The 22277-nt window shown below is 42.0% G+C and overlaps 1 protein-coding gene across 7 annotated transcripts in view; it reads left to right on the top strand.

The window, feature by feature from the left end:
* DZANK1 (double zinc ribbon and ankyrin repeat domains 1) overlaps window positions 1–22277 on the top strand; it is a 78413-nt gene that overhangs the window by 50669 nt on the left and 5467 nt on the right. For 5 of the 7 annotated variants that reach the window (XM_060611349.3, XM_060611327.3, XM_060611321.3 and 2 more), the window contains 8 exons: window positions 7071–7196; window positions 8018–8182; window positions 9533–9740; window positions 13647–13750; window positions 15699–15773; window positions 17597–17693; window positions 18144–18241; window positions 21893–21973. In XM_060611349.3, coding sequence (XP_060467332.2) covers window positions 7071–7196; window positions 8018–8182; window positions 9533–9740; window positions 13647–13750; window positions 15699–15773; window positions 17597–17693; window positions 18144–18241; window positions 21893–21973 — 954 coding nt within the window. The remainder of the gene's footprint in view (window positions 1–7070; window positions 7197–8017; window positions 8183–9532; window positions 9741–13646; window positions 13751–15698; window positions 15774–17596; window positions 17694–18143; window positions 18242–21892; window positions 21974–22277) is intronic. The other 2 variants (XM_078444298.2, XM_078444299.2) reach the window with 2 other exon arrangements.

Genomic DNA, 22277 nt, shown 5'->3' on the forward strand with positions numbered 1-22277 from the left:
CTAAAAGTAAATATATAGTAAAAAATTCCATGTAAACAATGTATACAAGAGGGCTGGAGTGGCTCTATCAATATAGGACAAAATAAGTTTCAAGGAAAAATATATTATGAGAGATAAAATAAAAGATATATATATATACATATATATATATATATATATATGTATATATATAATGAGATTGTTATTTTGTAACAATAAAAGTTAAATTCATTAGGAAGACATAACAATCAAAACCATTTATGAGCCTACCAAAATACATGATACAAAAATTGGCAGAATTAAAGAGAGAAGCAAACAATTTCAGAATTATAGTTGGGGGTTTTAATGCCCCTTTCTCAGCATTTGCTAGAACAGCTAGACAAAGGTCAGCAAAGGCAATTAGGGTCTGTGCAACCATTCACTTTGACTTAATTGATGTTTCTAGAATAATGTACCCCCAAATGATAGACAACACACTCTTTTGGACATGGTTAGCATTGAATGGGGGTGTATTATTGGTTCCAGAACAAAGTACCACAAACTGAGCGGCTTAGAACAACAGAGATTTGTTTTCTCACAGCTTTAGAGGCCAGAGGTCCCAAATCCAAGTGTTGTTGGCAGTGCTGTTCTCCCTGTGAGGCTCCAGGGAAGGAATTCTCCCATAATTCTCTCCTAGCTCCTCCTCTCCCCTTCTGCTCTCCTTCTTGGATGCCATATATTCATCTGTTGAATTGTTTGATATAATTTAAGGTCCCTGAGGTTTTGTTCATTAGAAAAAAATCTCTTGTCTGGTTCCAGTGGTGGGCTACAAAGCTCTGTGCCAGGTAGTTGGTTTCCTTTTCTTAGAGTGGGTTTCAGGCTTCCAGTCTGGTCACCAGGCAGCTCCGCCCTGCCCTGCCCTGCCCTCCGTTGTGGTACCTGTACAGAAGTCTGAGACATCCCTTTCCAGAGTTCCAGAAAGGAGACTGAAGGGTACCTAGAGACTCAAACAAATCAGTCCAGGATGATGAAAGAAGGTCACCATCAAATGAGATGATGACCGAGGAGTCAGAAGTTGTCCTAACATCAGCTCCCCAGGTCCAGGTTCCATCAGAGAGCCTCTATGAAGACTCTGTCGAAGACCATGAGACCATGTCCCAAAGGAATCCTTCCAACGCTGCAGCCTCCTGGCAGACGTTCAGGAAATTCCACTATGAGGATGCAGCTGGACCCAGGGATGTCCTCCGACATCTCCAGAAACTTTCTGGACAGTGGCTGAGAACTGATATTCAGACAAAGGAGCAGATTGTGGAGATGCTGGTACAGGAGCACTTCCAGGTTGTCCTGCCCGAGGAGCTCAGATCTCAGGCCCGGAGATGTCAACCTAGGGTCAGAATCACTGCCACCGGGTTCTTGTGCAGCCTACATGTGAGAAGTAACCAGAGGTTCACTTTGTTGTTTCAAGAGCCAACTACAGTGATGGGGAAATGTGAACCTCAGTTTTTTTGAGCTTGCCTTTGACTAAATTGTAAATAAGACTCCATCAAAACCCACGTTTGGATGTCTGTCTGCCTGAGACTGCTCTAATTCCTGGGACTGAGCTCCAGAAAGAGTTTCTTTAATCCCCTGTTAGGACAACCAGCCTGTTGCTTGTTTTTGCTCTGTTGAATGCCTCCTTTTTTGCACTCTGACATGCTTTAATATGTTGTTATATATCCAAAGAAGTAATTGCTTCAACTTTCAGAGTTCTTGATTCTTGCTGTGGTGGCATGAATGGAAGCTATTGTAACCCCATCTAGTAACTCTCATTTGAGATGTCCGTGAAATACTGAAGTTTGGTCCTAAAAATTGTTTTTTCTCTTCTTTACATTGTATAATTTCTTTTTTTTTTTTTTTAACTTTTTAATGTTTATTTTTTGAGAGAGAGACAGAGAGACAGAGAGACAGAGACAGAGTGTGAGCTGGGAAGGGACAGAGAGAGAGGGAGACACAGAATCTGAAGCAGGCTCCAGGGTCTGAACTGTCAGCACAGAGCCCAACCTGGGGCGCAAATCCACAAACTGCGATATCATGACCTGAGCCAAAGTCAGACTTTTAACCAACTGAGCCACCCAGATGAACCAAATTTATTTCTTTTTAAAAAAAATATTTATTTATTTTTGGGAGTGTGCAAGTGGGGGAGGGGCAGAGAGAAGGTGACAGAGGGTCCAGAGCAGGCTCCGCACTGATGGACTGATAGCAGAGAGCCCAATGTGGGGCTCGAACTTACGAACCACAATTATCATGACCTGAGCCGAAGTCAGATGCTCAACCAACTAAGCCACTCAGTTGCCCCTATAATTTCTTTCTTTCTTTTTTTTAAATGTTTATTTATTTTTGAGAGAGAGAGAGAGCACAAGCAGGGGAGGGGCAGAGAGAGAGGGAGACACAGAATCTGAAGCAGGCTCCAGGCTCTGAGCTGTCAGCACAGAGCCCGATGTGGGGCTCGAACTCACAAACCATGAGGTCATGACCTGAGCCGAAGTCGGATGCTCAACTGACTGAGCCACCCAGGTGCCCCAATTTTCTTTCTTTAAAAAAGTTTATTTTATTTATTTTTGAGAGAGAGAGATAGTGCAAGCAGGGGAGAGGCAGAGAGAGAGAGGGAGAGAGAGAATCCCAAACAGGCTCCACACTGTCGGCATGGAATCCGACACAGGACTCAAACTCATGAACCGTAAGACCGTGACCTGAGCTGAATCAAAGAGTTGGACACTTAACTGAGTGAGCCACCCAGGTGTCCCTACACTACATAATTTCTACTGCTCTCTCTTCAAGTTCACTTACTTTTCCCTTTACCATCTCCTTTTAGCTATTAAGTATATACAGCAAATATTTTCTTTCAAATGTGTTTTTCTGTTCCAGAATTTTCATTTGTTTCCCTTTCCATTGTTTCTATTTCTCTCCTGAGATTTCCTAACTTTTTATTCATTATGGGAAGAATGTTTGCTTTAAAATTCTTTTTCCAATACCTGATTTACCCTAGGGTTGGGCTAAATTGATTTTCTTTTCTTTTGAGAGGTATTAGTTGTAATTCATTCCAGGCAATGAATTCCCCAAACCAGGTATACATATTATTGCCTGCTAAAGCAAAGCAAAGCAGAGCAAAGCAGAGCAAACAACAAACCCAGCAGTCATCAGAGACTAGTAACAGAATTCAGAAGCTCCACAAACTAACAGGTATAATGCTAAGATCCAATCTAAAATTCCTTAGCATACTAACAGCCAAGAAAACTGGGGGTTTTTTAGAGGTAGGGGGCAGAAATTCTGGTTTCCGTTTAGATATGTTGTCTTTAGCTGAACTGCTTTGAGTATTCTGTGCCTGCATCTTTCAGGGGTCAGTAAGAGATGTGAGTACAGAATTTGGGGATCACCTCTCTGTTTCTTTTCTTCCTGGGAGTTCCCACCTCTTCAGTAGCCAAATACTTCACAGTCTCAGTTTTCTTGTTCTCCTAGTCAGAATTCTGCCCTTTCCCCACTGTTTCACATGCAGTATTTTAGCCCCAGGCTCAAATGAAACTAATTTTGTATAACTCCCCTCTTCTTTGTATGTACTTGTTACAAGAGTCTGTCTGCTTCTGTTCATTCTCCAGTGCCTTCAGAAATTATGAGAAGATTTGATAGTTTTCTGGTTGGGAGTCATTTGGTATGGTCTTATTCTGTCATTACCAAAAGAAAAATCTGCATAGTTTTTTTTTTTTAAATATTGTTTTAATGTTTATTTATTTTTGAGAGAGAGAGAGAGAGAGAGAGCGAGAGAGAGAGAGCATGAGCAGGGGAGGGGCAGAGAGAGAGAGGGAGACACAGAACTTGAAGTGGGCTCCAGGTTCTGCGTTGTCAGCAACAGAGCTGGACACGGGGCTTGAACCCACGAACTGCAAGATCATGACCTGAACCAAAGTCGGATGCTTAACTGACTGAGACACCAGGCACCCCGGTTTGGTTTTTTTTTTTTTTTTTTAAAGATGATTTCTGTTACATAATATGTGGTGTGGCTTTTTTTTTTTTTTTTCCTAAAAAAATATGCTACTGAACTGGCAAGTTGAATAAGAAAACCCATCTATTCTCAAATCAAGTCTGATACAGTTTTACTCTTTTGTTGATTATTTTTCGTTTATTCCTCTGACTGAGCATGGTTTCAGACTTTATGTCATGCTCTCATCATGAAATCACACTTTGTAGTTTTCCAAGGTGCTAGAGAGAAAAATAGTGAGATTAAGAAAGCATAAAAAAAGAAGACAGTAGTGCTTTGGAATTCTTGAAGTGATCTTGCTGATAAATTTAAGTAAATTGTCAAGCAAAAAATGTACCTTCTCAGATAATCTGAACTTCTTACATAAATAGTAAAATAATTTAAATTGATTTTATTACCTGTCAGTGATGTAGTTGTTTCTGGGTCTCACATCAGCAAAACTGTTTCAGGAACAATTACAAAATTGAATTTGTTTTCAAAATTTGATTTCTATTTGAAAGGTATATCAGAGTTTGGATGTCACAATGAGGGTATATATCATTGAAGTGCGATAAAAGTAATAATGTGTATTCATTCTGATAGCTTATGTCTTTTCTTTGTTTAGCAGCATTACTATGGATGGGTTAAAATAACTTTTCTTTCTTTAAAGCAATATTATGGGAGAAAATTCCACTTGAACTGTAGATGCATTTAAAAAATTTTAATGTTTATTTTTGTGGGAGAGAGAGAGAGAGAGAGAGAGAGAGAGAACACAAATGGGGTGGGGGGGGGGGGCGGGTAGAGAGAGAGGGAGACACAGAACTGAAACAGGCTCCAGGGTCTGAGCCGTCAGCACAGAGCCTGACGCGGGGCTCGAACTCACAGACCATGAGATCATGACCTGAGCCAAAGTCAGACACTTAACTAACTGAGCCACCCAGGCACCCCTAGATGCATTTTTTTAGTGGATGCATTTAAATAAAAGATCTGAAGGCTTTATATTTATTTTTTTATGTTTATTTATTTGTTTTGAGAGAGAGAGAGAGAGAGCACACATGTGCTAGGAAGAGGCAGAGAGAGAGGGAAGGAGGGAATCACAAGCAGGTTCCGTGCTGTCAGTGCAGAGCCTGATGCCAGGCTCAATCTTGTGAACTATGAGATCGAACCTGAGCCGAAATCAAAAGTCAGATGCTTCTCTGACTGAGCCACCCAGGCACCCCTGAAGGCTTTATATTTAGAAACCCAGATCAACAAGTGTTATGTCAAAACCCTGTTGTAGCAGTAGGATAAATTGAAATTTAAGTCTGAAGCAAAAGCATGTAAAGGGTTTCTCTTTTGATTTGTCCCGAGGAGTCTTGTTCTAATTGCACAGAAATGGGGTAAGGGTAAGTGTATGCAAAGAGAGATCTTCATTCTCAGTCTCTGTGGATATTGAGGGCTAATGAGACCTCTTTCCGGACAGATGTCTGTTTTAGGATAACAGAACAGTCCCCAAAGTAAAAGAGGATATAGCTGGGCAAATAAAGTAACTAAAATATTCATCTTGGAGGAAAAACCATCCTTTAGAAAATGTCTCCCCTAGTGTGCACATTCTTAGTTCTATACATGGAACAGGTGGCAGTTATCAATTGAATCAGTTATTCATTGATTCATTCATTCAGTAACTGAATGACTTCTATGTGCCAAGGTGCAAGGTACTGTCTTAGTGGGGAAAAAATGTGAAGTATGCCTTTCCCTTAAAGAAATTAAGATCTAGTGAAAAGCAAGAGAAGGGAGGGAAGCTGACATATGGAGCCTGACCCTGTCCCAAGCACGCCTCCATACTTAATTGACATTAACCATCTGAACCCGTCCTACAGACCTGTGAAAGGCTGCATGGAGTCATGGATAAAGGTCAGGCTTTAGAATCAGATGGCCTATGATCAACTCTCACCTCTGTGTCTCGGTTTCCAACCGTAAAACACACACCTGTAAAACACAGGTGACAATAGCACCCCCCTCACAGGTCTGTTGTGTGGTTTGATGCGAGACTACAGGAGCAGTGCTCAGCATGGTGCCTGCATACAGCAGGTGATCACGTAGCAGTGACGAATACTATCATCCTCATTTGTCTCATGAGAAAATCTCTTACTAGTCAATAAATATGTAGCAGGAGCAAAAATTCTCATCCAGGCCTGCCTAACAAAGTTTCAGAAATTCTCACGAAACAATTCTCTCTCCTCAAAATAATTCTTTTTGTGTGGCAGGGGTGGAAAATAAATTCACATTCCCAGATGGAAACCAAAGCCCTAAAAAAATAGAAGATACACCTCAATTGTGACACCTTACTAGCATGGGTCTGCTTACATTCCTTTTTTTTTTAATGTTTATTATTTTTGACAGAGAGAGCTCACGCATGAGTGCACTCGTGCACACGAGTGGGGGAGGGGCAGAGAGCGAGACAGAGACACAGAATCTGAAACAGGCTCCAGGTTCTGAGCTGTCAGCACAGAGCCTGATGCGGGGCTCAAACTCACAAACTATGAGATCATGACCTGAGCCAAAGTTGGACACTTAACCAACTGAGCCACCCAGGTGCCCCACATTCTTTTTTTTTTTTTTTTTAATGCTTATTTATTTATTTATTTTGAGAGAGAGAGAATGCACGTGAGTGGGGGGGAGGGGCAGCGAGGGAGGGAGGGAGAGAATCCCAAGCAGGCTCTGTTCTGCCAGTGCAGAGCCCAACGTGGGGCTTGATCTCATAAACAGTGAGGCCATGACCTGAGCTAAAATCAAGAGTTGGATGTCTGTCTAACTGACCGAGCCACCTGGGTGCCCCATACATTCTTTCTTTAAAAATGTTGTCATAGTAAATCAGTAGGAGGCTTACCATGTTTGGTATTAAAGATACTGAGAAATATCAAGATGCACGAGCCACCAGTTTCATCTATTTGCTGTGAAGTAATATGTCCTCTTTGTACTAATGTATTCATTAGTGAAGCTTATCATAGTTTTATTCTTTGGGGCAAAAATACCTTATTTCCAGGGTTTGCATTGATCTGGGGATTTTTTTTTCTGGATTCAGAGGGGGATTGCAGAATCTAGTATTGATCTGCCTATTGATAAATGCCATTGCATTCAGCAGCCCATGCGCAGTGGAGATAAAGTTCCTCCTCCCCCCACTCAGAAAGGGGAGACCATTTCCTGCTCCAAGTGTGGTCGCAGGAATCGCCCGGAAGCTTGCTTCTGTGACTGGTGTGGAGCCACGGTGGGTATTTTAAATCTGAGTTTCTTGGTGCTGAGGCCTCACCACCACCCTAGAGAGGCCCAGCTCCTCCTCTTCCCCTGCCCTACAGAAATCACTCCTTGTGATTTGAAGACTACCACCTATTTACCTAAGACTCCGGAGACAGAGATACTTCTCTTAAATTAAGAAAGCTCTGTCATTGCTGTTTCTTTGAGGTTAAACTTTTCCTATTTCTATTTGACTATTGGTATTTCTTTTATGAATTGTCTGCTTACTTTTCTAATAAAACACTCAAAGTTATTTATTCAAATAAGCGTTGCATGTAAATAATACAAAAGGTTTCATGTGAAGGGGTAGTCTCCCTTCTCATCCCAGGCCTACAGAGCCTATCCCAGAAGCAGTCACCGTCACCTAGTGTCTGAGTGTTCTTTGAGCTGTTCAGTGTGCTAATAAGTAAACTGGTAGTTTACTATGAACACTGGCTCAGTTCTTTTCACCTAGCAATATATCTTATTTGTAGCCTCTCATTCTTTTCAGTGGTTCTGTAATATACCACTTTCTGTATGTACCATGATATATTGAGACCATCCCCTATTGCTGGATATTTAGATGGTTTCCAGTTATTTTCTCTAAAACCACAATCCTGTGGGGAATGGTCTTAAATATACTTGCTTTGTGTAATTGTTCATCTGTAGGGCAAAGTCTAGAAGGTAGACTTGGGGTCAGGGATATAGGCATATGTTATTTTGATGGCTGGGGATTGTATGGTATGAGAATAACTTACATGGGAAAATTAGGACTCTAATATTTATGAAGATGTAAAAATATTTTCTATCCTCTAGCCAGGCATTTCTGCCTGCTACTCTGTTTGCCCCAAATGTGGGGCCAGCAATCACCCATCTGCCCGATTCTGTGGTTCCTGTGGTATTTATGTGAAGTCCTTGGCAAGACTTAGCATGGATAACAGCCTGGCTCTTGCCGCTGGAGAACTTCGCCCTTTTGCTGAGGTGAGGCCTCCACTGTAGTAAGAGCTGGTGCCTGGGGAAGAGCTTAGGACTCTGAATTTGTGTTCTCTACCTTGGGGATCAACCTGGGGAGAGAGAGCCAAAATACAGACTTTTCACATGGATTTTCAACTAGGTGTGTAAGTAAATTCAACCAATTCAAGTTTTCAACACTCAAGTGATTTTGTCTGCATTCAAAGATCTAAGGGTTTATCTGTAGTAGATTGAGGTCTAATTGCATTTGGAAGACTAATAAAAATAATGTAAGTTGACATAATGTCATGAAGGAGAATTGGATTTAAAATACCTGAGACAGAAAAAAAGTAAAATAAATACATGAGACAGAATGTCCTTCTCGTGCATTTCTCATGAGGCATACTAGGAACATTGCTCCCATTGTTTTATGTTTTAGAAAACTTATATCAGGTATATGAAATTGCTGCTGCTATTTAAAACAACTGCATATAGTTTAAGGAAAGTCTTACAGGGTTATTTTCAGAATGACTTAATCTCTAACCAGCTTGATATTAGCCTTTTGTGAATTTCTCTAAGCTAGATGAAGACTTTTCAGGTTTCTTTTTAGCTCTTCATTAGAAGAATGTGAAGATTGATAGTCCTTAGAATGCACATGCACTCAGTAATTTTGCACTCATTTTTAGGGAGTTCATGGCCTTCTTAACCCAGACTGAGACTTATGGATCCTGGGAGTGTCAGTAGACCATATTGACACCTTTGTGCAAATGAGACCAAGGGTTACTTTCCTCAAGACACTAGACTGCCATCTGTTGGAAACTGATTGTAATATACTAATTTTGTTAGACATTTTCTTCCACCTACCAGAAAAATTGTCCTAATAAATTTTCAAATATATGATGCCTACCATGTGAATCTTAGCTCATTAGATGCAGTGATGTTGTACAGTACACAACCTACACAACCTTACATGATGGTCCTCTCAAGTTCCCATGTCCAGATGCAGGAGTGCCTCAGAGAAAATACCGGTCCCCAGTAGTTGAGTGTAGATGAGTAGTAACTCCATTGGATTGTAGAACTGAGAGGATAGATTTCTTTAGGGCCTTGGGCAGCAAGACAGGGAATATTAGTTTAGTTGATTTGTTGAGTTTGAGATAGTAAATGGCCAAGCAGAAGAGGCTGGCTTTATGGGTCAGGCTGGGAGTTCCTGGGAGAGACAGACCAAGGAAGGTGAGGCAAGGGCTGAAAACCTCTTTTTAGTTCAGAGTACAGTTTCTTGGAGATATTTTTTACTTCTGATTAGAATTCTTTTCTATAAGTAATTATGAAGAATTAATGAAATTATATTCTAGTATTTTATGTTTTCTGCCTTGCTCATAGCCCCGATCTGCCTGGCAGTTCCTAAATGTTCCTTTGCTCAGACCTGAGGCTGGGACTCGGAAGGACGTGGGCACACAGACTACTGGCCTGTTCTACCCATCTGGTGCGCTACTAGCCAAAAAGGAACTGGAAATGGCTTCTCAAAAGCAGAGGCAGGAGAAAATGAGTGACCATAAACCTCTCCTCACAGCTGTCAGCCCAGGAAGAGGTGAGAGAAAAAGTACACTTTCTTGTCAGGAGGGAATTCCCTCTTTCTCTGAAAGAAAACTGCATTTTTTTTCTTCCTTTAGCTTTATTTCTATACATAAGTAAATCCCTTTGGGGCGCCTGGGTGTCTCAGTCGGTTAAAGCATCCTACTTCAGTTCAGGTCATGATCTCGCGGTTTGTGAGTGCAAGCCCCACATCAGTCTTTCTGCTGTCAGCACAGAGCCCACTTCAGATCCTCTGTCTCCTGCTCTCTCTGCCCCTCCCCCACACCTCTCCTAAAAATAAACAAACATTAAAAAGAAAAGTGGGGTGCCTGTGTGGCATCCAACTTTGGCTCAGGTCATGATGGCATGACTCGTGACTTCGAGCCCCACGTTGGGCACTCTGCTGTCAGCTCAGAGCCTGCTTTGGATCCTTTGTCCCCTTCTCTCTCTGCCCCTCCCCCACTGGTTCTCTCTCTGTTTCTCTCAAAATAAATACATTAATTAAAAAAAAAAAAAAAAGTAAATGGGGCTCCTGGGTGGCTCAGTCTGTTAAGCGTCCGATTTTAGCTCAGATCATGATCTCACAGTTTGTGGGTTCGAGCCTTGTGTCGAGCTATATGCTGACAGCTCAGAGCTTGGAGCCTGCTTGGAATTCTGTGTCTCCCTCTCTCTCTGCCCCTTCCCCGCTCGTGCTCTCTCTCTCAAAAATAAATAAACATTAAAAATAAATGAATGAATGGATAAATGAATGAATGAATGAATGAAGTAAATCCCTCGGGGTGCCTGGGTGGCTCAGTCGGTTGAGTGTCTGATTTTGGCTCAGGTCATGATCTCACGGTCCGTGAGTTCTAGCCCCGCATTGGGCTCTGTGCTGACAGCTCGGAGCCTGAAGCCTGCTTCAGATCCTGTGTCTTCCTCTCTCTCTACTTCTCCCCTGCTCATGCTCTGTCTGTCTCTCAAAATAATAAATAAACATTAAAAAAAAAAGTAAATTCCATCGTTTTTCTTTAGGTAATTTTCCTTTGTATTATAGCTCTTCATTAAACTTTTAGTACTCTGATGTTTTGACTCATAGCCCCATCATCTAGTTTGTAAATCAAAGAGCATATATGGATTGCAACTATGATGGTAGAAATGTTGTTAGTCTGTGTCATTGCTATCTGCCAATACCTCTCTCTTTTTACTGTTCTAAAATTCACATAACAAAATTCACCATTTTGACCATTTTGAAGTGTACAATTCAGTGATAGTACATTAGCAGCAGTATAGAAACATTACCACGTCCAGAACATTTTTATCACCCCAAAAGTAGTCCTGATACTCTTTTTTGCAATCACTGCTCACATCTCCTGACCCAGGTGACTGGCAACCACAAATCTACTTCCTGTTTTTTATTTTTTAAATTTTTTTTAATGTTTATTATTTATTTTTGAGAGACACAGAGAGACAGAGCTCAAGTTAGGGAGAGGCAGAGAGAAAGGGAGACACAGAATCCGAAGCAAGCTGCAGGCTCTGAGCTGTCAGCACAGAGCCCGACGTGGGGCTCGAACTCATGAACCGTGAGATCATGACCTGAGCCAAAGTCAGATGCCTAACCGACTGAACCACCCAGGCACCGCTACTTTCTGTTTTTATAGATTAGCCTGTTCTGGACATTTCCTGTAAATGCATCTCCTGGTTGCCCACAAGACACCAGAAATCCAGACTCTTGTGACATCTCCCAAGTGTTAAATGGTGGCAGTTAGTGAATTCAAGTGTGTTTAAACCTGTGCAGACTGTAGAAGGGCACAAGGGAGTTTTTGGAATGATGGAAATGTTCTATGTTTTGATTGGGATGCATATGCTTGCTGGAATTCAAACCTTATACTTAAAATATATCTCAATAGGGTTAATTTTAATAGAATAAAATAGGAGTGGCTGGGTGGCTCGGTTGAGCGTCCAACTCTTGATTTCAGCTCAGATCATGATCTCACGGTTCATGAGTTCGAACCCCACATTGGGGTCTGGGCTGACAGCACAGGACCTGCTTGAGATTCTCCCTTTCTCTCTATCCCTCCACTGCTTGCACTCTGCCTTTGTCAAAAATGAATAAATACACTTTTAAAAAGTGATATTTTAATCAATAGGGCAACTATTCAAAAAGAATACCAAGGAATACAGGTAAAAAGCTAATGGGAAAATTTAAATATAATTCTAAAAAGTATTCAAGTTACCCCCCAAAAAACCCCAGGAAAATAGGAACAAAGAAAACAAAACAAATGGGAAAAGTATAAATCAAATAATAAAATGGTAAGTCAAAACCAAAACATATCAATAATTACATTTAATTTTGTGGACTGAACATTTCATTAGAAGGTAGCAATTGTCATCATGGGTTTCTAAAAAATGAAAAAACAGGGGATCCTGGGTGGCTCAGTTGGTTAAGCATCCAACTCTTGATCTCAGCTCAGGTCTTGATCTCAGGGTCATGAGTTCAAGTGCCACACTGGGGCTCCATGCCAAAAGAAAAAAAAAAAAAAACAACTCTATGCAAGCCATAGACAAGACCTAACTATGTAGAGTAAAAGTAAATATATAGTAAAAAACACGCTTGCTGAAATTCAAACTGTATGCTTAAAAGTTATGCCTTGGGGCACCTGGGTGGCTCAGTTGGCAGGGCATCCAACTTCAGCTCAGGTCATGATCTCATGGTTCATGAGTTCAAGCCCCGCATCAGGCTCTGTGCTGACAGCTCCAAGCCTGGCACCTGCTTCGGATTCTGTGTCTCCCTGTCTCTCTGCCCCTCCCCCACTTGCACTCTGTCTCTGTCTTTCATAAATAAATAAATGTAAAAAAAAAAAAGTTAAAAAAAAAGTTATGTCTCAAAAAGGTTAATTTTATTTTATTTTATTTTTTATTTTTTTATTTTTTTCCACTCGTTTAATTCTACCATTTATTTTTTTTCTTTTTTTTTTATTATGAAATTTATTGTCAAATTGGTTTCCATACAACATCCAGTGCACATCCCAACAGGTGCCCTCAATACCCATCACCCACCCACCCTTCCCTCCCACCCCCATAAACCCTCAGTTTGTTCTCAGTTTTTAGGAGTCTTTTATGTTTTGGCTCCCTCCCTCTCTAACCATTTTTTTTTCTTCCCCTCCCCCATGGTCTTCTGTTAAGTTTCTCAGGATCCACATAGGAGTGAAAACATATGGAATCTGTCCTTCTCTGTATGACTTATTTCACTTAGCATAACACTCTACAGTTCCATCCATGTTGCTAAAAAAGGCCATATTTCATTCTTTCTCATTGCCATATAGCATTCCATTGTGTATATAAACCATAATTTCTTTATCCATTCGTCAGTTGATGGACATTTAGGCTCTTTCCATAATTTAGCTATTGTTGAGAGTGCTGCTATAAACATTGGGGTACAAGTGCCCCTCTGCATCAGCACTCCTGTATCCCTTGGGTAAATTCCTAGCAGTGCTACTGCTGGGTCATAGGGTAGGTCTTCAATATGGTTAATTTTAAAAGAATAAAATAGGGGGTGCCTGGGTGGCTCAGTCGGTTGAGCATCTGACTCTTGATTTCAGCTAAGGTCATGAGCTCATGGTTCATGAGTACAAGCCTTGTGTTGGGCTCTGTGCTGACAGTATGGAGCCTGCTTGGGATTCTCTGTCTCCCTCTCTCTCTCTTCAAGATATGTTCTTTTGATATTCTGTACTATTCTGTGATTAATCATGTGTAATTAAAAAAAAAGCTGGGAACAAAAATGGAACTTATTCTAGTACATAGTCAAGGTTCAGTAAGCCAAACCATCACAAAATTTGACCAAAAAAAATAATAACCTCTCTGAGTATGCATGTTGCAAACTAGCATTTTTCTTTCTTGGCTTCAGAAGAATTATCCACGTGGATGGATTTCTCTTTTTCTTTAGGGTACTGGAGAAAACAGTTGGATCATATCTCTGCTCACCTCAGGTCTTATGCTCAGAACAACCCTGAGTTCAGGGCTTTGATTGCAGAACCCAGAATGGGAAAGGTGGGTGAGCTCTGACTGGAATTTCCACGCCAGAGGATCGCATGGGTTCAGGCTGCAGTTCCCCTCCACTGACTTCACCTGAAATCGCACTTTGCTTGGCTCCTTTCCCTTTCCTGTCCTGCTTTCCACACTTCTTTACTGCCCTCCCCTACAAGCACGGCCTCAATAAATCACCTGTGCATGAACCTTGTCTCAGGGTCTGCTTCTGGGCACCTGACCTAAGCAAGGTAAAATAGTAAATTGTGAACCATCCATGCTTTTACATTCCATGTGTTATGGAGATTCTTGTGGTCAGAGCTAAAAGACCCAGAAGAGTTTAGTCTAGCCAAATTGCACACTGAAATCCATTCTGTATTAGCAGCGGTAGTGATCATAACAGTTGCCGTTTAATGATGCACTCACTATGTACATTATGTTCATCGATCTGTAGCACTCATAACAAACCTACAAGGTAGGGATATTACCTTTGTGGCAGTTTTTAATAATGGCCACAAATTCTTTGATAGTTTTCCCTGCAAAGGGCGGAGTCCCTGTCCCCCATGGACGGGTGGGAGGACTTATGGCAGTTGGGCTAATAACTGAGTGCAGTGGCAGTGATGCCATGGGACTCTCAGGGTGTGGTCCTCTTACTTGGCACGCTCACCTTCAACACTCCTTCTTGGAGCCCAGCCACCCTGCTGTGAGAAGCCCAAGCCCCATGGTGTGGCCACGTGTAGGTGCACCGTCTGCAGCCCTAGCTGAACCCGGGCCTGGAGTCATCCTGGGTCAGGAGCCAGGCAGACGAGTGATGAGAGCCTGGGTCATTCCAGCCTCCAAACATGCAGCCACCTTGTAGCCATTTGAGTTTTCCCAGCTGAGGTGGCAGATGTGTCGAGACAAGACCATCTGTCCCCTCTGTGTCCTGTGGGAAGCCACAAACTTAATAAAATGGTCGTTCAGTGCCACTAAGTTTGAGGTGGCTTTTTACACTGCAGTAGATAATCAGAACAAGCCTTATTTTTGACACCCAGGAAAACTGGCTGAAAGAGCTTTGGTGATCTGCCCAGGACTGCACTGTTGGGTCTTTTGGGGGATTCCAGATTTGAAGCCCCATGCTCTTTCTCTGGCATTATGCCACCACTGTAAGAGACAGCTCTGTGAGAAGACCTCTTCTGTTTGTCAGAACACTAGAAGGAATCTTTAGAAATCAGCCTGTTTGATCCTCTACCACCAAATTGGCCAACATTGAAACTATTTCATTGTCAAGTAGTGCTTAGTTTCCCTTGATAATGTTTTGGGGGTTTATTCATTCTCTCGCCTAATCCAGGGGTCTGCAAACTATAGCCTGTGGGGCAAATTAGGCCCATTACTCAGTTTTACAAATCGAGTGTTATTGGATCACGGCTATAACTAATTTGTTTACTTACTGTCCATGACTGCCTTTGTGCTACAATGGCAATGACCCACAAAACCTCAACTACTTACTATCTGATCCTTAAAGAATTTGTTGACCCCTGTTTGAGGGAAATTCCTCCTGCTGCTTACAGAGGAAGCTTGTCAACTATGATGCTTGGCTCTTGATTAACAAGGCCTGGCTCCTCCAGACACCCAGCTGACGACATCCAGCCAGGTGGCTTGATTAAACTTAATGTGTGTCTCTTGCAGAGAATATAAATTTGGGTCTTTCTTATCCATTCTGGCAGCCTCTGCTCTTTGATGGGAACATTAATTTCGTTCATTTACAATTAGTGGAATTATAGCTATAGCTGGATTTGTGTCTGCTGTTTTGCTACTTGTATTATATCTTACTTAGGTTTTGTTCCTTTGTTTCTCTTTTCCTGCCTTCTTTTGAGTTAATTAAATGTTTGGTTAAATTTACGGTTTAACATCTCAGGATTTCTTGGCTGTTGCTCAGGACATTAAGTCCCACATGCATGGTTGTGAATTCTCTCTAACGGTTTTTTAAAAGCTTATCTCTGCTACTGTCCATGAAGATGGCTATGAAGTTAGCATCCAGCTGAATTACATTCAAGTATCAAACAAGGTGCGTAAGACTTTCAGAAGCTGTTCATTTGAAAATTGACTGAACTAGTAAATTGTAGCCTATAGTCTATTGAAATGCTTCTGGGTAACCCATGGAAGACATAAGTTTCAAATATTATAAAACTCGACTAAAGGCCAGTAATTTCATAGGATTAGGTAAATAACTGTGCTAAACCTCAGAGAAGTCAGGTTTCAGGCACATAAAGATGTAGTAAGAGTAGGAATTACTGTCGACCCTATTGGTCCTGTGGTTCTCAGGCTTTTTTATACTCACTGAAGTCTGGGTGTAGATGAAAGACCAACAAAAATGTTTGCCTGTTTGTACTTTCACCTATTTGCCTATAATAAATAAGCCAAATTTTGTGGCTATGTCTCTCTTGATCTGCCTCCTTATATGGTGATTGCAACTTTGCTACAGAGCCTTTAATGTGTGGCAAACATTAATTGATTCATACTGGCAGCTTTAGTTTCATTGGGCAAGAAATCAGAATATACAAAAGAATAATGAAAGGATTGAGAAGGTGGATGAAGAAGGCCAGGAAAAGCAGGAGAACTAGCATTTATCAGGCCCTGGCCATATGCCCAGCAGGGAGCTAGCAGTGTCTTTAAAATGAGGACAGACATACAGGCACTGCCTAACTCAGAGGCTGGGAGTGTGCAGTGGGCTGACACCCACAAAAGTGCTTTGAAGTCAAGTAAAGTGCTAAATGCCATGTTTTCAGTTGTGTGGCCAGAGCAGAGCTTGGGTCAGAGAGGTACTTGAGGAGAAGGGGAGTGAGGGACATGAGACGGGGAAGGGGCTGAGTGGTCACACATAAATTTTGGCTTTAGCCTGATCCACGAGGAGCTCTGAAGTGTGGGTCACACCACGAAGTTGTCCCAACTGAGGCAAGAAAAGGAGGGCTGTAGCTTCTTGGGTAAGGCAGCACCCATCTCTGGAGGCAGTTGGCCAGAGGAGGGAGTCAGCTGTGAGCTTTTAGCAGCCAACCCAGCAGCTGGGAGGGGTATGCTTTGGGTGGGCACCGAGAGCATATATAATGTGCTATCAAGTAGAAGTGGAGTAATTATCTTCGGGTTTAATATGTGTTTTTTCTTAACCTGTGTGTTCTAGTGTTGAGGAAGTAGCAGGTGGTTCCCTGTGGCGGGAGAGGCAACCAGGTGAGGGTGGGGCAGGATGCCACGCTGTGGAATCGGTCCAGGTGGATATAGAATTCCAGGTCTGGACCATGTATCATCTATCCTAACTTTATAGGCCTCCATTTTACCTCATTTTACTTTCACAGTATCCCTTTGGGGTAGGTCATAATATTTCCACTTTACAGATGAGGAACCTGAGGTTCAGAGAAATTAAGCAACTTGCTTCTTCCAAGGTCCCTAAACTAGTAAGTAATAGAACCAGGATTCAAACTCTGTGGCTCGAGTCTCCCCATGATGTCACCCTAATTCCAAGATACAGAAGGGTTTTAAGCAGGGAAAGGACACCAGTACTTACACAGTTTAGAAAGATGACTGGGGCAGCCACATGGAAATTGGGCTGGCAGGAACCTGTTGGGATGCCCTTGGGGTGATCCTGGCATATGAAAAGGGGCTGTGGCTGTAACAACAGAGAAGAAGAGCTGCACTGAGGAGCCGTTTAAGAGGCAAAATGGACAAAACATTACAGGGAGGGGAGAAGGTGTCAGGAAGGATGTCCAGGTTCAAGCTTGACTGTGTAGCTAAAGCTGTCATTAACAAAGAGAGGAACAGGTTAGCAGGGAGATTGTTCCTTCTGTGGGGACACAGCAGCCTTGTCATTCATGGTGACTAATTGTTTTCATTGTCCAGAACCTTTACCTCAGCAAGGCTGTGGATTTCAGCAGCCACTTCCTGAGCAGTGTCACTGAGGGTGGTAATGGGCCATTTGGCAGCAGGTCCAGCCTGGGTGAGTTGTACCCTTATGGTGACTTTAAAACAATTGACCAGGAACACATTGACCTGGCAAGGATGGCAGGGAATTGCTTATAGTTTTCCAGCCCAACCATGCATCTCACTGTAATGTTCCAACCATTTTATTCTTCTGGCTTCTCTGAAGTCAGGGGTGAGATGTTTCAAGTCTTTCACAGGGCTTGGGGAGATAGGTTGTGGGGGGTGTTCTTTGGGGCCTATAAACTGTAGTCCCTTTTATTCCTTCCTTCCCACTCATCCTCTGGTCTTAGTCTGGGATGAATGGCTCCAGGAGTCCTTCTTGTGAGGTTCAATCAAGTAGAAACTTCTATAAAAGCCATTTTATTCTTCTGACCTCTTGAGGGGCACAATAGTAGGATAGTTCTATATTATATGTGGGGAGTGGCGGGGGGACATTGTTTTGGTCCTCAACTCTTTGTCATTCCAGTGAGCAACTACAGCCACAGCACCTCCGATACCACTGAAAACGTCAAGAGGACAAAGAATTTCAAGACCAAAACATTTCAAGAAAAGGAGCAGCTCACAGTAAGTGTACTCCTTTGTCCTCACAGCTGTCTTCTTAGGCCTATCTGTTTAATGTTTTACTTTGAGATTTTTTAAATGGAGGAATACTTTTTCATTTTCTGTGCCTTTTTTGGGTATATTTTTTATTTTATGGAATCCTTTAAAATATGTCAAGATTATTAATTAGAATTAAAGTTCTCATCAGTTTCCTGAATCACCTCTGTTTCCTCTGGGGTCAATTCTGTCTGTCCATCTTTCTCTGTCTTGTTTTTGGTTGGTCTCAAATATGTGATGATCTGTGGTTGCCAGGTCATGTTGACAAGTGAAGGGCTAGTTTGCGTAGTGTCAGTGCTTGCCCTGGGTGTGTGGGCCTGAGGTGCCTGTGGGGGGGGGAATGGGCATGCTGTCTCCCTGGAGAGTGTTTGGGCAGAACACAAGAGAATGCCTTGGGGTCCCCTAAGTTGCCTTCCCCCTAGAGGTGAGTCTGTGCTGTGAAAGGCTCTAGAGTGTTTCATTCCTGGATGGGGCTCTTTTCATTTCCTTGCTCTCCTTCCATCTGTGTTGTCATAGAGGTCTGGGCTCTGGCCTTCCTGGGCCAGTACTCCCAGGAGAACTCTTTGTTAGGCAAATAATTAACTCTCTGGAAAATAGTTATCGGGGTTTAAGCAGAGAGCACAGGAGAGAGGGGAGGACATCACCCAGCTCAGCCCTTTCCTAAAATGCTCATGAATCCAGCCTGCACCCAACACCTGCCCTCCTTGTTGATTAACTCAGCTTCTTCAGGGCTTCCTGGAGGAAACACACTCATATCTCTGGTGTCTTCAACTGCTTTTTCTTTGCTTTGATTTCCCTCTCAGTCAGATTCCACCTACTTTCAATCTTTGGAATTTCTCACGATTCCTGATCCACTGATGGCACTCTTCCAGTTTCCCACAGCTGTTAGAGTTTTGTTCTTCACAAATATAGAGCATTAACATTTTAACGGGAGCTTTGGAGAAAGAGACAGTGGGTGCCCTTGTTCAGTCCACCACCTTGCCTTTCATTTGGTCCTCTTTGGCTGCAGTAGGAGGACAGATGTGCTTAGCAACAAACCCAAAGCCTGGGTCTCCACCAAGATGGAGATGGGCACAAGTCAGTTCTTCCCTCCTCTTTTCGTGAAACCAAGCCCTCAGGGCATCCTCATGGGTGCACATACTGGCGCCCAGATTGTTATCATGAGTTCTACAAAGGCAGGTGATTTCTCGCCTCAACTTGTTTTTTTCCACTACATGCTTTACATGTCATAAACACCAAAAAATGTGGGAAGAAGACCTTAGAATTGTATTAACTTTTTAAAAAAATCTATTTCTCCCTGGTCTTGATTTATTTACTTATTTAATTTATTATTTTTTAATTTTTTAATGTTTATTTATTTTTGAGAGAGAGACAGAGTGTGAGCAGGGGAGGAGCAGAGAGAGAGGGAGACACATAATATGAAGCAGGCCCCGGACTCTGAGCTGTCAGCACAGAGCCCAACACGGGGCTTAAACTCACAGACTGCGAGATTATGACCTGAGCTCAAGTCAGACACCTAACCGACTGAGGCACCTAGGCTCCCCATTTACTTATTTTATTTAAATCCAAGTTAACATATAGCATAAGAATGATTTCAAGAATAGAATTTAGTGATTCATCACTTACTTATAACACACAGTGCTCATCCCAGTAAGTGCCCTCTTTAATGTCCATTGCCCACTTAGCCTGTCCCCCCACCCAAGACCTAATAAGCAAACTTCAGTTGTTCTCTGTATTTAAGAGTCTTTTATGGTTTGTCTAACTCTCTGTTTTTATCTTATTTTTTTTGCTTCCCTTCCCCTGTGTTCATCTGTTGTGTTTCTTAAATTCTACATATAAGTGAAATCATATGATATTGTCTTTCTCTGACTTATTTTGCTTAGCATAATACACTCTAGATCGATCCACATTGTTGCAAAAGGCAAGGTTTAATTCTTTTTGATTGCCAAGTAATATTCCATTATATAGATATACCACATCTTCTTTATCCGTTCATCAGTCAATGGACATTTGCTTACTTTTTCCATACTTTTACTTACTCTTTCCATACTTTTGCTATTGTCAATAGTGCTGCTATAAACACTGGGGTGCAAGTGCCCCTTTGAATCAGCATTTTTATATCCTTTGGGTAAATACCTAGTAGTGCAATTGCTGGGTCATAGTTCTATTTTTAATTTTTTGAGGAACCTCCATACTGTTTTCCAATTTGCATTCCCACCAGCAGTGCAAGAGGATTTGTCTTTTTTTTTTTTTAACGGTTCTTTCTCTGCATTGTCACCAACATCTGTAGTTGCCTGAATTGTTAATTTTAGCCATAGAACTACATTAACGTGTATTGCTTATGATTCCTCATACTCTTGGCTTTCTCCCAGTTTAAGTATAAAGTTCCATAAACTTTAACAGTTTTCGAGACTCCACCTGCTTATTCTATGTGTGACCTGAATCCCCCATTGTTATGTGCCTTTATTTTCTCATTTGTATTTAGGGGATAAGTATAAGAAAATAATAACAGCATTCAGTGGTTCACTCATTCAGCAGTTATTTTGAGCACACATGCACCAGGCACAGTTTTTGGTGGTAAAAATAAATTGTGAACAAAAGATATAAAAGTCTCAGACCTCATGAGGTTGACATTCAAGTGCATTCTAGTATAGTTTTCCATAAGGAATGGAATTCAGCCAGAACAAGTGTGTCCCCCAAGACTGCCTGGGGTTTCACTTGTTAGAGTACATTGTTCCAAGCTAATCACTCTAGAATGGGGGCAGAGGGGACATAGTCTGAACCCGGCATCTTCTCCTGAAAGGCTCAGAGGCTTGACCAATGCCCTCATCTCTGACTTCCCAGAGAGCCAGGAGGGGGGTAGATATTATTTTCACTATGCATACAGGAAATTGGGAGTCCCAGAACCATCCCAAGTCACCCTCAGATCCATTGATAGAAACACACTGAAAGTAATGTCTCCAGCTTTCTAGACTGCCTCTTCAACCTTGTGGCAGCCAGCATTTGAAATCCTTTCTATGAAGATTGTATATAATGATGAATTTCATCATATTTTGAAAATAGAGAAAAGATCATAAACTCTTCAGATTTCTGATGATAAGTGAGAGCTTTTAACCCCCAAACAAGAGTTGACTTTATCGGTTCACTCATGTGTCGGGTGAGCGTGTTTTCTGGATAGTCATACTTAGGCTGATTCTGAACACCTTATATAGCATGCAGGGTGAATTGTAGGATTCACCCGTTTGCTTTTCCTAGGAATATTTGTTTTCCTTTGTAATAAAACTAGTGTGGGGTTTCTGGGTTTTTGTGAGGTTTCTCATTGCATCCCTGTCCTTAATAAATATAAAACAATGTCCCCAAATATAAAACCTTTCCCAAGACAAGGTTTCAGAGACCAGCAAGCTTTACATTAGCTGGGTTTATTTGTGTTGCTGGCTGTCAAAGATCACACACACGCACTCACGGACACGCATGCATGCAACTTGCTCACACTCGCCTGTCCCTGGGACTCAGAACTTAACCTTGGAGAGGAGGCATTTGCCTTGAGGGTTGAGTTCACACAAGTGGGGCAGCAATATTTTGTGGTGGTGGAAATGACCGTGTTGTATAATCCTACAGCCTGAAAACAGGCTCCTGCTGAAGGAAGTGGGACCGACAGGGGAAGGAAGAGTCTCTGTGATTGAACAGCTGCTCGATGAGGTGAGTACATCCCAAAGAAATCTCTCTGAGGATTTCAGCCTCGTGTTTCACCTGTGTCTCTTTCATGTGGAAGTCTTGTTCGGTACTGGGATCATCACAGGGCCATTTCATTTTAAACTGCAAGTGGATTAACTGGCCAGTCCAGAACTTTACATTAATTGTTATTGGTTGCTAGTTTTTATAGCAGAGAAAATATACCAAAAAGTCATATGAGCCCAAATAATGTGCACAAAGGTGGACAGAATCCCTGGTCTGTGACCCCATGTGACCTTCATGTTTCCTAAAGAAGCAAAGTTGTCTGGGT

Source organism: Panthera onca, chromosome A3, assembly GCF_046562875.1.
Source record: "Panthera onca isolate mPanOnc1 chromosome A3, mPanOnc1 haplotype 2, whole genome shotgun sequence".
In the NCBI taxonomy this organism is placed as follows: domain Eukaryota; kingdom Metazoa; phylum Chordata; class Mammalia; order Carnivora; family Felidae; genus Panthera; species Panthera onca.